This window comes from Vanrija pseudolonga, chromosome 1, assembly GCF_020906515.1.
Source record: "Vanrija pseudolonga chromosome 1, complete sequence".
Classification (NCBI taxonomy): Eukaryota; Fungi; Basidiomycota; class Tremellomycetes; order Trichosporonales; family Trichosporonaceae; genus Vanrija; species Vanrija pseudolonga.
The window spans coordinates 53,536-64,825 of record NC_085849.1 but is presented as its reverse complement, the minus strand read 5'-3'; the positions used below and the strand labels follow the sequence as shown (position 1 = coordinate 64,825).

General features: G+C 61.2%; 4 protein-coding genes across 5 annotated transcripts; 3 read left to right on the top strand and 1 right to left on the bottom strand.

Moving 5' to 3' along the window:
- Positions 1–212: 212 nt before the first annotated feature.
- HNM1_0 (Choline transport protein) lies at positions 213–2,357 on the top strand. The gene is made up of 8 exons (XM_062766445.1): positions 213–580; positions 615–652; positions 692–724; positions 774–1,011; positions 1,053–1,360; positions 1,399–1,468; positions 1,518–2,015; positions 2,052–2,357. Exons 1-8 carry the CDS (start codon positions 406–408, stop codon positions 2,348–2,350), a joined length of 1,659 nt encoding a protein of 552 aa, XP_062622429.1. The 5' UTR covers positions 213–405; the 3' UTR covers positions 2,351–2,357.
- Positions 2,355–4,598, bottom strand: celD_0 (Endoglucanase E-4). Its single transcript, XM_062766444.1, has 2 exons — positions 4,050–4,598; positions 2,355–3,988 (listed from the first exon to the last, which is right to left on the bottom strand). Exons 1-2 carry the CDS (start codon positions 4,365–4,367, stop codon positions 2,486–2,488), a joined length of 1,821 nt encoding a protein of 606 aa, XP_062622428.1. The 5' UTR covers positions 4,368–4,598; the 3' UTR covers positions 2,355–2,485.
- Positions 4,599–5,444: 846 nt separating this feature from the next.
- Positions 5,445–8,419, top strand: LOC62_01G000018 (uncharacterized protein). 2 transcript variants are annotated; one of them, XM_062766442.1, is made up of 9 exons: positions 5,445–5,547; positions 5,698–5,889; positions 5,943–6,016; positions 6,056–6,132; positions 6,173–6,278; positions 6,341–6,446; positions 6,500–6,782; positions 6,823–6,932; positions 7,006–8,419. In XM_062766442.1, the coding sequence occupies exons 1-9, from the start codon at positions 5,518–5,520 to the stop codon at positions 8,194–8,196; spliced, it is 2,169 nt and encodes a 722-aa protein (XP_062622426.1). In that variant the 5' UTR covers positions 5,445–5,517; the 3' UTR covers positions 8,197–8,419. The 2 variants fall into 2 exon arrangements, with proteins under 2 accessions (XP_062622426.1, XP_062622427.1); XM_062766443.1 differs by having other exon boundaries at positions 5,943–6,132.
- A 497-nt stretch (positions 8,420–8,916) lies between these two features.
- On the top strand, positions 8,917–10,956 carry LOC62_01G000017 (uncharacterized protein). The gene is made up of 6 exons (XM_062766441.1): positions 8,917–9,186; positions 9,247–9,320; positions 9,523–9,671; positions 9,726–9,785; positions 9,852–10,129; positions 10,170–10,956. Exons 1-6 carry the CDS (start codon positions 9,020–9,022, stop codon positions 10,672–10,674), a joined length of 1,233 nt encoding a protein of 410 aa, XP_062622425.1. The 5' UTR covers positions 8,917–9,019; the 3' UTR covers positions 10,675–10,956.
- Positions 10,957–11,290: the final 334 nt, after the last annotated feature.

Genomic DNA, 11,290 nt, shown 5'->3' with positions numbered 1-11,290 from the left:
AGAGTTGTTCGAGAGCGTGCGGCTCCCTCGCCAACGCCACATAGACTCTTATCGCGCCTCGCGGAACTATTTTTTGCCGTTTCTTATCTCGTGGCGCTTGCACTGTGTGCACTGTGCACCACTGCAACTCTCACGACACCCACGTAACTAGATTACATGCATGTGCCATTCCTCGCGCGCTGTCGAATAGGCGGCCTTAGCTCGGTCGATAGCCTGGCCGCCGCTCCACTCGATAGCTGACCTTATCCGTGGCACTTGCTTGATTGTGGCTACGCCGTGCGTCGTCCGGTATCGACCGGGAGGTGAGATCGAGCTGCGACGGGCTCTGGATAGCCTCGGGATACTTGTACAAAAGCACAAGCTGCTCCACTCGAGGCGATCACAGCAACTCTCCGTCTCGCGATCATGGGAATTAGAGTCAAGTCCCCCTCACCAACCATCGAGGCCATGCCGACCCTCCCGCACTCGGGCCAGTCCACCCCTCCCCTCGAGGAGAAGGACAAGTCGGGACCGACAACACTTGTGTCCGTCAACTCTGTAGCTGGTGAATCCAACCCCCACCTCATCAAGCAGTTTAGCTGTACGTGGCACCAATCCGTCACCTCTGACCCCAGTCTTCTCCTCCCTCGGCATGGCTTTTGTCATCCTCAATGTAGGTGCCTTGCTCCACTTGGGACTCGCTGACTCTTAGTCCTGGATCATCGCCACGATGACTCTCAACGTCGTATGTCTCAAGAAGCTGATTTCTGACAAAAAAACTGACACCTATGTAGGGCATATCACAAGGTGGCCCGGTTGTTGTGCTCTGGGGCGAGCTCATCGCCGGAGTCGGCCAGGTATCCATCGCGCTCTGCCTTTCCGAGCTGTGCTCGATCTGGCCATCCCAATCGGCGCAGTACGGCTGGACATATCTCGTCACGCACGCCAACCGCAGTTTGACCACCACGGCGGTGCCGACCCGCTGGGGCACAATTCTGAGCTACTACGACGGCTGGCTCGCCTGGGCTGGATGTAAGTGGTTGGCTGGCTTTGTGATTAATCTCACACCGCAGGGTGCATCATGTTCAGCGGCGCAGCTAGCGTCACGACAAACATGACATATTACCTCGTCTGCCTGTGGAACCCAGACTTTGTTCTCGAGCCATGGCACTTTTTCCTCCTCTACGTGCTGTGCCTCACCATCTCGCTCGTTATCAACACGTTTGCCAGCCGCCACCTGCACATGTTTGATTTTATCGGCATTTTCTGGCTGGCCGGTGGAGCAGTGATCCTCATCGTCGCGACCCTCGCTTGTGCCGGCACGAAGAGCACCGAGCCAATGTTCCAGTCTGCAAAGTTTGTCTTTACGACGTTTATTAATGTGGGTGGATGAGGGGTTGGTGCGTGGCTGACGGGCAGGACTCGGACTGGGGAAACTTTGTGCTTTTCATGACCGGCATGGTGCAGCCGACTTTTACGATTACTTGCTGTGAGTTGCACCAGACTACGATGCTGGACTGCCGCTCATCCCACTCTAGTCGATGCCGTGGCCCATGTCATCGACGAGATGCCCAACCCCCGCCGCGACGCGCCACGCTGCATCTCCGCGACGGTTGTCTTTGGCTGCGTCTCCACCTTCATCGTGGTTCTCTGCCTCATGTTCACCATCACCGACATTGACGCCGTGATCACGAGCACGGCCGGGCCACTAGTCACCATCCTATACCAAGCCACTGGAAGCCGGGTCGGCGCGACCTGCCTCACGCTGATCCCGTACATCGGCACCCTTATCGGCTCGCAGGCGACCCTGACCACGGCGAGCCGCATCACGCTCAACCTCGCCGAGGATGAGGCCGTTGTCTGCTCCAAGTTCTTCCGCAAGGTCAACAAGCGCCTCAACGCCCCTATCCCTGCGCTCGTCGTGCCGTGGTGCGTCAGCGTGGTGATCGGGCTCTTGTACCTCGGGAGCTCGGCCATGTTCAGCTCTATTCTGTCCACCACACTGGTGGCCCTGGGCATCTCGTACCTCATTCCAAGTGAGTACTTTGTTGGAGCCCCTCTAATCCTCCCAGTTATCGTCGTTGCGATCAAGGGCCGCAGCACCATCCTCGAGCTCAAGCCTCAGTTCTCCCTTGGCAAGGTCTTTGGCGGAATCTGCTACGCCATCGCCATATCATGGGGCCTCTTCACGGCCGTCATGTTCTGCTTCCCCGCCACGTCAACTGTCAACGGCAGCACGATGAACTACACGGCACCAGTCATCGGCGTCGCCATGCTCCTCGCCACGGTCAACTGGTTTGCGTACAGCCGGAAACACTACACCGGTCCCCAGGTGGTCGACCAGGTGACAGAGCCAGAGTGCAAGGCATAGAGAGTCGTGTTGTAGTATATGCATAATTAGGACCAGTTCACATGAGGGCGGGCGACCCGACGTTTGTCTCTTCTGTACGTCTTGCTCTCGAGCGGGCGGCACGATGTGTTTCACTTCTTGGCAACTTGTTTCGAGCTACTTTGTTACAGCGGGGCTTTCGTCGTAGCCACTGGCGCGGCGCCTGCGAATGATGAGCCACGCCACAGCCCCGATCAGTGCCGCACCGACGACGCTGCCAACCACAATGCCCGCGATCGCCCCACCCTTGAGCTTCTTCTTGGGTTCACACGGAAGCGCGTTGTCGCATGGCACGCCCTTCGGGTTCACGGCCGTCCCGGCCTCCAGGTGGACATAGTACGGGTCGTCGGCGCCCGTGGCGATCTTGTACGCCGCGATGGCGGGGAAGCTCGAGCTGTAGTCGAGCGCGGGCTCAGTCTCGACCCAGTCGTCGCGGAAGTCCCAGAACTTGTCGGAGCGCAGCGGGCCGCCGGGGATCGCGCCGTAGATGACGTATGCTTCCGTCTTTGGGTCGTTGCGCACGTCGAGCACGTCCTGTCCGCCCGACGCCGGCGCGCTGGACGGGTTCTGCAGCGAGTTGGGGTGCAGGCCGACCATGTACACGCGCTTCATGGGGTTCTTGCCGAGGATGTAGTCGAGCTGGCTGTTGGCGAACGCCAGGTAGGTTGCAGCCTTGGAGGTCGAGGACGCGAGCGGCGCGTACCTGAACAGGAGGTGCACGAGCGCAATGACGGGCTGCAGTGTGTTGTTGTCCGAGTACGGCGAGTAGTACACCAGGCCTGCAGGGGTGGTGCCGCCAGGCAACTGGTGAGGCGGTGTGAGGCCGCCGGCGCCGTTGTTGCCCGCGACAATGTAGTCAAAGTACGCCTCGGCCTCGGTCTGCCACCCGGTAAGGTTGTTTGCCAGCCCGGCGCCAGCTGCAAGGTTGGGCCGAGCAGTAGCAACCTCAACGAACAGCACGTACAGGGCCGGGATGCGGCCCTCCCAGCACCACGAGCCGCGGTACGCCGTCATGTTGTACTCGACGTACGTGTTGTACGCGTCGAGGTAGTACGCCGAGTCGTTGGTGGCCGCGGCGAGCGCGAGTGCCGCGGTCGCCATCGTGTCGTTCCACCCATAGCTGACGTACGCTTCGCCGACCTCGGGGATGGATGCGAAAAAGTTGGCCTTGGTCGTGGTGTTGGCGACCTCGTACAGCGTCTTGGCGTGCTGGAGGAGCGTGGCCGAGTAGTTTGCGTCCTTGAGCGACGTTGGTGCGAGCGCGCTCTTGGACGTGTTCCACAGACCGCCGTCGTACGCCATGGCGCCCATGGCGAACGCGGCCGCCGTCGACGTCCACACGTCGGTGCCCGGGTGGGTGCGGTTGACTGGGAACGCTGGGCGGGGCTCGGGAATGTGGAGGTCGCCGCCCCAGTAGTTGTTGTCGAGCGTCGTGTTGCCCACCTGGACGAACAGCGTGTCGTTGCTCGGGTGCGCCTTGATGAGCCAGTCAAAGCCCCAGCGGAGCGTCGCGTCCATGTACGGCGTCTGGTTGGACGCATCGAAGCCTGGCCCAAACGACAGCGCGCCCCACGACAGCGCAAACATGGTGAACCCGAACGGGAACGTGCACTTGATGTACTGGGCGCGAGGGCGTGAGCGGAGGCGGTGCAGTGCGGTGAGGTGAGGGGTGTGTACTTACATCGCCTGCGTCGTGGAACCCGCCGCTGAGGTCGAGCCCCCAGTCACTGCCGTCGTTGAGCAGCGTCGTGTTGCGCCATGGCACGCGGTTGCCGTACGTCCCGAGGCTGAGGTTGCCGCTGCGCTGCGCGTCGTAAAAGTAGAGCGCGTTGCCGAGTGCCGTCGTCCACTGCTTGTTTGGTCCAGACGAGTTGGACGTGGCCGCGACGAGACCTTCCGTCGCTGGCGGGGGCATCCACACCGGCCCCGAGGGCTTGACCTGCGCCGACGCCAGCGGCGCTAGCGCCATGAGCGCTCCCGCGAGTGTGAGCGCGAGCATGATGAGAAGAGGGTTATGTTATAGTTGGGGACTAGACTGTCAGACGGGGAGGTTATAAACCATGCCCGGGCTTGTTGTCGTTGTGCTTTGGGCGCGTGATAAGAACTATCCCCAGCTTCTGGCCGCCACCACGCCCCGTCTTCGCCGGGCAGTGTGCCGGCTGTGCGCTCGCTGAGCGACGCCGTGGCGCAGCAGTGTGTGCCGCCTGGGCCGTGTCGGCCCGGTATGTGCACTCCTCAGCGCGGCGCATGTGGCCGTAGTCCACGTAACGAGAGATAGCTTGCACTATTTGAGGCGGCATGGGGGGACCCTTCCGGCGACTCGCCCGATCGCTGGCGCCGCCGCTGCCGCTGGGCGCGCTGGGCACCGGCTTCTGCTGCGGGGCTCTCTGCCTCGGCGTCTCTGTTATCGCCAGGAGCCGGGGGAGTGGACGGCAAACCCGGGGCGCTTAAGGGTGGGGGGCGCGGGGCTGCGGCAGTTGTCGAGGTGTCAGACGACCGCCTGGAGCCGATGCACACGACATGGCGTTGAATACCGACCTGAGGGAGGTCATATGAGCATGAAGCTGGCCGTCAAGTGCCAAGTCTAAGACACCTTGGCCGGCTTATGTAAAGGCTGAACATGATGTTGACGGGCTGCCCGAACAGTGACGGCAAAGGTGAGATCTGGCTGTCCTCCGATGGCCCAGCTCTGATGCCCGCTAAGAGGTTGTGCCCATTCACAGGCAGCAGCGTCATGACATCGAGACCGAGGTCGCCGCCGCCTCGTCGTCATCTACGCATGTCGAGTTCGCTGTTGGCTTGGATTGTTCGTTGCATTTGTATCTTTGCAGTCGTCGCAACTTTCCCACCCACGTGTCCCTCACGCTCCACACGTGGTGGCCGCGGCTTGCCAGGCTTGGCAGCAGTACAGTAGCAGCAGCAGCAGCAACAGCACCACCAGCAGCTCCCTCGAGTGCCAAGGTACCCGCCGCCCAGCTAGCCAGCCAGCCAGCCAGCAGCACTCCTACTCCACAAATGGACAGCGTCGCGGCCAACCTTATTGCTCTCCATCCATTCGTTCTTGTCCATCCATCACCACCACCACCACCACCACCACCAATCGATGGCCGCGCGGTAGAGTCGCTCGTCCCGGTTCAGCAGATAGGGCCATGTTTGTTTTGACCGCCGAGCGGATCAGGGTGAGTGCGGCGAGGGGGGTGTGCGGGTGCGATGGTCCCCGGTGGCGCAGCTCGCAATAATCTTTGGTCACCGAGTGTGACTGAGCGTCTGCGTCTCCGTGCGCACTCGGGCCCGTTCATGCTTGTGCTCGCGCTTACACCCATACTCAGACCAACGAGATCCAGTCATGCGTCGCGGCCGGGTGCTCGATCGTCGCCTGCTTGTCCGTCATCGGTCTCGCGCTATGGGTGCACTCTGTGCGCTCTGCGCGCAACTTTCTCGACCGGATCAGTTTCCGGCTCCTCATTCATGCGCTGGGCTTTGAGATCCTGTATGATATTAGCTACCTCGTCGTCGTGGCAGTAAGTCGTGGTGGTGTGCTGCTGCTGTGCTGGAACCGGCTGACGACTCCAAGCCTGGAATCACGGGCCGCACACCACCGCGCGTATGCTCGGCCTTTGTATACTTTATGATGGCGTACATGGGCGTGTACGTCGATCGTTTAGTCGCCGCACTGACGTTGCACAGCGTCAACTATCTCGTGTCCTTCATCGCCGTCAACCTCGCCATCACCATTGTCTGGGGCTTGAATCCCATCCGGCTGGGTGGGTGGTGTGCTTGGGCGTGATTGCTGACTTGGCACAGGCTTGGAAAAATGGTACATTGGCATCTCGATCTTCATTGGCATGTTCATTCCCATCATCCCAGCGGGGCTCGGACACTTTGGATATGACCCAGTCTTGGACGTGTGGTGAGTGACGGAGCGGAGGCGGACGATGAGACGACTAGGCTGACACGCCCGTCTCCTTCCAGTTGGATCAAGGCCAAGACACAGAAAGCAAGAATGCGCAACTTTGTGCTCGACCTGTACTTGTGGCAGCTGTTATCCTGCCTCTACGCTGTCGCGGCAGTCGTGGCCGTAAGCAGCAGCTCCGTGTGCCGCGCGACGTAACCTGACACTTGCTGGCACAGACCCTCGTGACGCTCTTCCGGCAGGGCCGTGCAACGTCTCGAGCCGTCGCAGGCACCGAGAGCTTCAACCTCACCATGCTGAGCGGCGATGAGACAGTCTCGGCAGACTCGGGCGACAAGCCCGCTGCCAAGGCCAGCTTCGTGACGCGCATGATTCAGCGCCGCAAAGAGAAGAGATATCGGAAGCGCGCGTTGGGAAGGCTAGAGGACAGGTTCGTCAGCATTGCCCTCCGCATTGCCGCGTACCCCATTGCGCTCGTCATTGTCAACTGCGGTATTGCAAGTGAGTCTACACTGCCAATCTACGCTGACCTCCGACTCAGTCGGCGATCTCTACATTTCCTCGACGGGCGGGGTCAGCACGCCCCAAGAGTACGGCCTGTACGTCTTCTACTACTTCCTGTATGGTGCGAGAGGCTGTGTGTTTGTGTTGGTAAGTGACGCCTTGTGCCGTGTGATCCGTCCGACGGCTTGCCCCCGCTCACCCCCTGCCCCCTTCCCCCCAGTTATGCGTCTTTGTCGACCCATGTCTTATGAACGGGGTCCGCGCAGCGTGGGCGGCGACTTTCCCCAAGGAATCCACCCTCGACTCGTCAGACGTAAAGATCGACCTAGGTTCGTCGTCGTTGAACGCAAACCACCCAGGGATCAACGCACCCTTCGTCTCTGTCAACGACGCAGAGCCCATGGACAGCAGCAGCAGCAACAACAAGCCACCACCGAGCGGCGGTGGCGACATGGGCTTTATGCAGGCTCTGTTTGAGCTCGACGACGAGCCAGAGCTCGACCGCGTCACCCAGGTGTGGGACAAGGACAAGGAGTTCAGTGAGAAGGACGATCTCGCGCTCGAACCGACCAAGGCGGTGCCAAAGCGGTCAAAGCTGTTTGGCATCAGGTGGAAGAAGCCAGTCGCGGGCGACCACGACGCCGCCGGCGGTGTCGGGCCAGGTCATGGCGGCAAGCTCAGCCTCGTCACGAGTAATCGCTCGGGCAAGCCGCCTCCACTCAGCCCCCCACCCACCCCCAACCGCAGTCTCGCGTCGCCCGCCTCTGCGCGATCACCCAGCCCACCATCAAGCAGACCTCCAAGCCGGGCGACCAACCAGCCGAGCAGGAACACGACCCAGGCAGCGGCCACGCCAACACAGTACTCTAGCGCCTTTGCGGGCGTGCCCCTCGGCGCCCTTCCGGTCGGTCTCGACGACGGTGCCGACGACGTCGTGAATCGCGATGCGCTCGACCACGCCAAGACGGTCGCGGCGCTTGAGCGGCTCCTCGCTGCGCCAGTGTCCCAGACGCCGGGAAGCGTGGGCAGCGCGTCCAACATTGTGGACCGTCTCGCGCTTGTCGACAAGCTCAGCCGTCGCCTCGAGCGGGTGGAAGGGCGCGCCGGGCGCGGGTCGCTTTCCGGGTCTGCGACGCCCCGCAGCCCTGCGTCAGTGCATGCCCCGTCGCGGACAACATCGCGCGTCGACGGGGTAGACCACCACCAGCGCGGCGCCGTGCCACAGTCCGTGTCGCGTAACACTGACCCGCGGCGCGGGTCACTTGCGTCTGGTGTCGGCGTCGGCACAGGGCGCGGTCGCACCTCGGGTCTCATGTCGCCCCGCAACGCCGAGGAAGAGCGCCGGCAGCGGCGTGACCGGGCGATGGAGCTCGCCGAGAGGCTGTACGAGGAGTTGGAGTCGCAGCTTTAGGTTTGCGGCGTTGGCGGCGGGTGGTGTGCGGCCGTGGGTGACGGCCGTGGGGATACGGGTGCGTGGGAGACCCAAAGGTGACGCGACGACCCTGTCACTGTCTGGGCCCTTTGGGTTCCCTGCCAGCAGTGTATTGATAGAAATGCCCCCCCTGCCCCCACTGGCAGGGGACCTACTTATATTATCAGCATCCAAGTCTGTACAATGTATAAGTGATTACGAGTAGATGTCTGCGTTGATGCTTTATGCTGTTTACCATTGTTGCTCGTTGTTTTGCTGTCGCCGTCGCCGTCGCCGATTGTTGTTTTGTTGAGCGCATTTTGTGCCAGTTTGGAATTGGATTCAAATTCAAGTTGAGACGCCATTCGACCCCGACGACTGCGGGGGGCAGCCAGGGACGAGATCCTAATAAAGTCACGTGATAATTAGACTTTAGTGCCCTGAACATTAGTTCATGTCACGTGATCATTACAATATGTTCCTATTAGATCCTTCTATTATTTTTAGCCCTTTGGCACTGCTCTCTTTTCCCTGAAAATCACTGCGGAAAAGTCGACCAAAATAGAAACAGACGCGTGGGAGGAGGGGAGGAAGGTGGGTCTGTGCGTCGACGCAGTCCAGTCGGGCTGCCTTGCTCGCCTTGCTCGCCTTGCCTCGTCGCCTGGCCTCGGATCGACACACATATCTCCATCACTTCCTCTTCCTCTTCATCTCTCTCATCTCACTTTCTCTCTCTTCTTGTTCTACTCATCATCATCCTCCTCCTCTTCCTCCTCTTCCTCGTCGCTCTCTAAACCCCCAACCCCCACACACCACGCCCACAATGGCACCCACAACCGTCCTCTTCGCAGCCCTCGTGGCTGCTGCCGTCGCCAGCGCCCAGACGACGGTCGTCACTACCCCCGCTGCTGCCACCCCCGCCGCAGCTTCCCCCACCACTCCTCCTGCTGCCCCCGCTGGCCCAGTCGTCTCCCCCAAGCCCCTCACCGAGTAGGTTTGCAAACCGTCACCGTCGCCGCCGCACAAACTGACGCGCCACCCAACCCACAGGTACAACATTCCCTACTCGGCCATTCCTTACCAGGTCAACCCCTACCCCGTTCTCCGTGGTCCCCAGTCTGGCTGTAAGTGTCTTGTCTGCACAGTTGGAACCATCTGCCCCGAGGTGGTGGTGCGATGGTCTTGTTTGGGACTGTTTGGAACGCGCCAGTAGACACGCGCCGAGGCGCCGTTTGGTCTATTTTGACCTGCACCACCCACCCGAAACCTGGCCTTTACCCTGCGCGCCCTGCGCAATGTGTCCCACTTGCTAACACACACCTCCAGACAACCTCTGCAACTCGACTACCGAGGGCCCCAATGCACTCTGCCAGACCGCCGTCTTCAACTCGATCGAGGACTTCTGCTTCTGGGGTGGCCCCGGCACCACGGGCACCGACACAATCGGTGTGGTTGAGGCTGCTGTTGTCGCCTACGTGAGTGAAACCCGACGGGCAGACGCCGCCGGAACGCCTCCCTGACCCACGCAGTGCTCGCGCTCTGGCCACGGTGCCCGCATCTTCCCCGAGGGCACTTTCAGCTCTATTCAGGTAGGTCGGCTAGGTCACATGGCCCAGTATGGCAACGAGGCTTCCCCCGCTCACACGACTCTTCAGTTCATGAAGACCCCTGCCTACATCCAGATTGTCGGCTACTTCAACCAGACTGCCGGTATCAACCTTGCCGCCTCGGACACTGGTGGTGAGCTCGACCCTCACGGTGCCGACCTCCTCGGCAACCCCCTCGGTGGTCTCTTCTACTCGACTGGCTTTGCCAACGGTGACGGCAAGACCTATGTTCAGACCCAGAGCTGGAACAACTTTGTTGGTTCGGGCCTCTTCTGCCTCAAGCTCTGCGACCCCAGCTACTCGACCGACAAGAACTACTGCCAGAAGTGAGTCGTACATGAACGTACTAGGTGCTGACCCCTTTAGCATTTACGACCTGATTGGCTGCACCTACAACATGCCCGCCGACTACGCCACTCTGCAGAAGGGCGGCGTCTTCGAGTCGTGCGAGGGCGAGATCCAGGACGAGGTTGGCACCTACACCTCGAACGGCCAGACCTACACCTGGTCCCAGCCCGAGACCCTCCCTGCTACCAGCACTCTCCCCTGGACTCCTCGCGTCCCCGCCTCGTCCAACTGCCAGACCTTCCAGTCCACCGACCTCTTCCCCATTGCCTCGCTCGGCTACCAGAGCGCCGCTGCCGCTTCGTCGGCTTCGGCCGCCTCTGCTGCCTCGGCCGCCTCGGCTTCGGCCACTGCCACTGTCTCGAACGGCAAGTCCCAGGGCAGCGCCTCTGCCTCGCGTACTGGCTCGGGATCCGCTGCCGGTGCCAGCTCCACCTCGAAGCCCTCGGCCGGCTTCACCTCGGCCACCGCTTCGCCCGTGGCCGCGCTCGTGACCCTCGTGGCCGTCGCCCTCCTCGCCCTCTAAGCGGCTGTATCCCTTCGCATTATCACTCGACCCGCACCTGGCCGTCCGTGTCGCCTTTTCAAGTGCCAAGATCCATGACGACGGACCTTGCATAACCCCATACATAGCCTTGGTGCAATCCGGACTGAGGCAAAACACGCTTCTGCGCTCAGTGCCGGGTCCACCCGCCTAATTGTGTCTATATCATTCATGAAGCGCGCGTACGCTCTCACTAGCCTCTCTTATCGTTCATGGACAATCGTACCTTCTCATTTTTGTGCATGCATGGTCGATCAGCCCCACCGAGGAGGTGGTCGGTTGTAGGGCCTACGGAGATTCGGCCACTGTCCGCGGCGCCGCCTTCCGACATTGGTCGGACTAACGGCGCTGCTCAAAAGCTGTCAGGCGAGCCGATTCCTGCCAAACAAAGGCCCTCTCTACAGTACGTCCCCTGATGCGCACGAGCCACTGAACCAGCCAAGGCATGGCGCAGAGACGAGGACGTGGCTGAGACATGCGCTGAAACCGGCAGCCAGCACAATATCGCTTCGACAAGCGCCACACGGCGATGCCGGCGCCTCGGCGCCTCCAGCCACACTTGACGACCTTGATTCGACGCGTCCAACGCCTCCAACGC

What these genes read in the sequence shown, in the direction of transcription:
- HNM1_0 (XM_062766445.1), top strand. Translation starts at nt 406, where the DNA reads ATGGGAATTAGAGTCAAGTCCCCCTCACCAACCATCGAGGCCATGCCG. An exon ending in TCTTTACGACGTTTATTAAT is followed by an intron (nt 1,361 to 1,398) that starts GTGGGTGGATGA and finishes GCTGACGGGCAG; the next exon opens with GACTCGGACTGGGGAAACTT. An exon ending in GACTTTTACGATTACTTGCT is followed by an intron (nt 1,469 to 1,517) that starts GTGAGTTGCACC and finishes ATCCCACTCTAG; the next exon opens with TCGATGCCGTGGCCCATGTC.
- celD_0 (XM_062766444.1), bottom strand. Translation starts at nt 4,367, where the DNA reads ATGCTCGCGCTCACACTCGCGGGAGCGCTCATGGCGCTAGCGCCGCTG. An exon ending in GGTTCCACGACGCAGGCGAT is followed by an intron (nt 3,989 to 4,049) that starts GTAAGTACACAC and finishes CCTCGCGCCCAG; the next exon opens with TACATCAAGTGCACGTTCCC.
- LOC62_01G000018 (XM_062766443.1), top strand. Translation starts at nt 5,518, where the DNA reads ATGTTTGTTTTGACCGCCGAGCGGATCAGG. An exon ending in CTGTCGCGGCAGTCGTGGCC is followed by an intron (nt 6,447 to 6,499) that starts GTAAGCAGCAGC and finishes TTGCTGGCACAG; the next exon opens with ACCCTCGTGACGCTCTTCCG. An exon ending in GAGGCTGTGTGTTTGTGTTG is followed by an intron (nt 6,933 to 7,005) that starts GTAAGTGACGCC and finishes CCTTCCCCCCAG; the next exon opens with TTATGCGTCTTTGTCGACCC.
- LOC62_01G000017 (XM_062766441.1), top strand. Translation starts at nt 9,020, where the DNA reads ATGGCACCCACAACCGTCCTCTTCGCAGCCCTCGTGGCTGCTGCCGTC. An exon ending in TCCCCCAAGCCCCTCACCGA is followed by an intron (nt 9,187 to 9,246) that starts GTAGGTTTGCAA and finishes CCCAACCCACAG; the next exon opens with GTACAACATTCCCTACTCGG. An exon ending in GCACTTTCAGCTCTATTCAG is followed by an intron (nt 9,786 to 9,851) that starts GTAGGTCGGCTA and finishes ACGACTCTTCAG; the next exon opens with TTCATGAAGACCCCTGCCTA.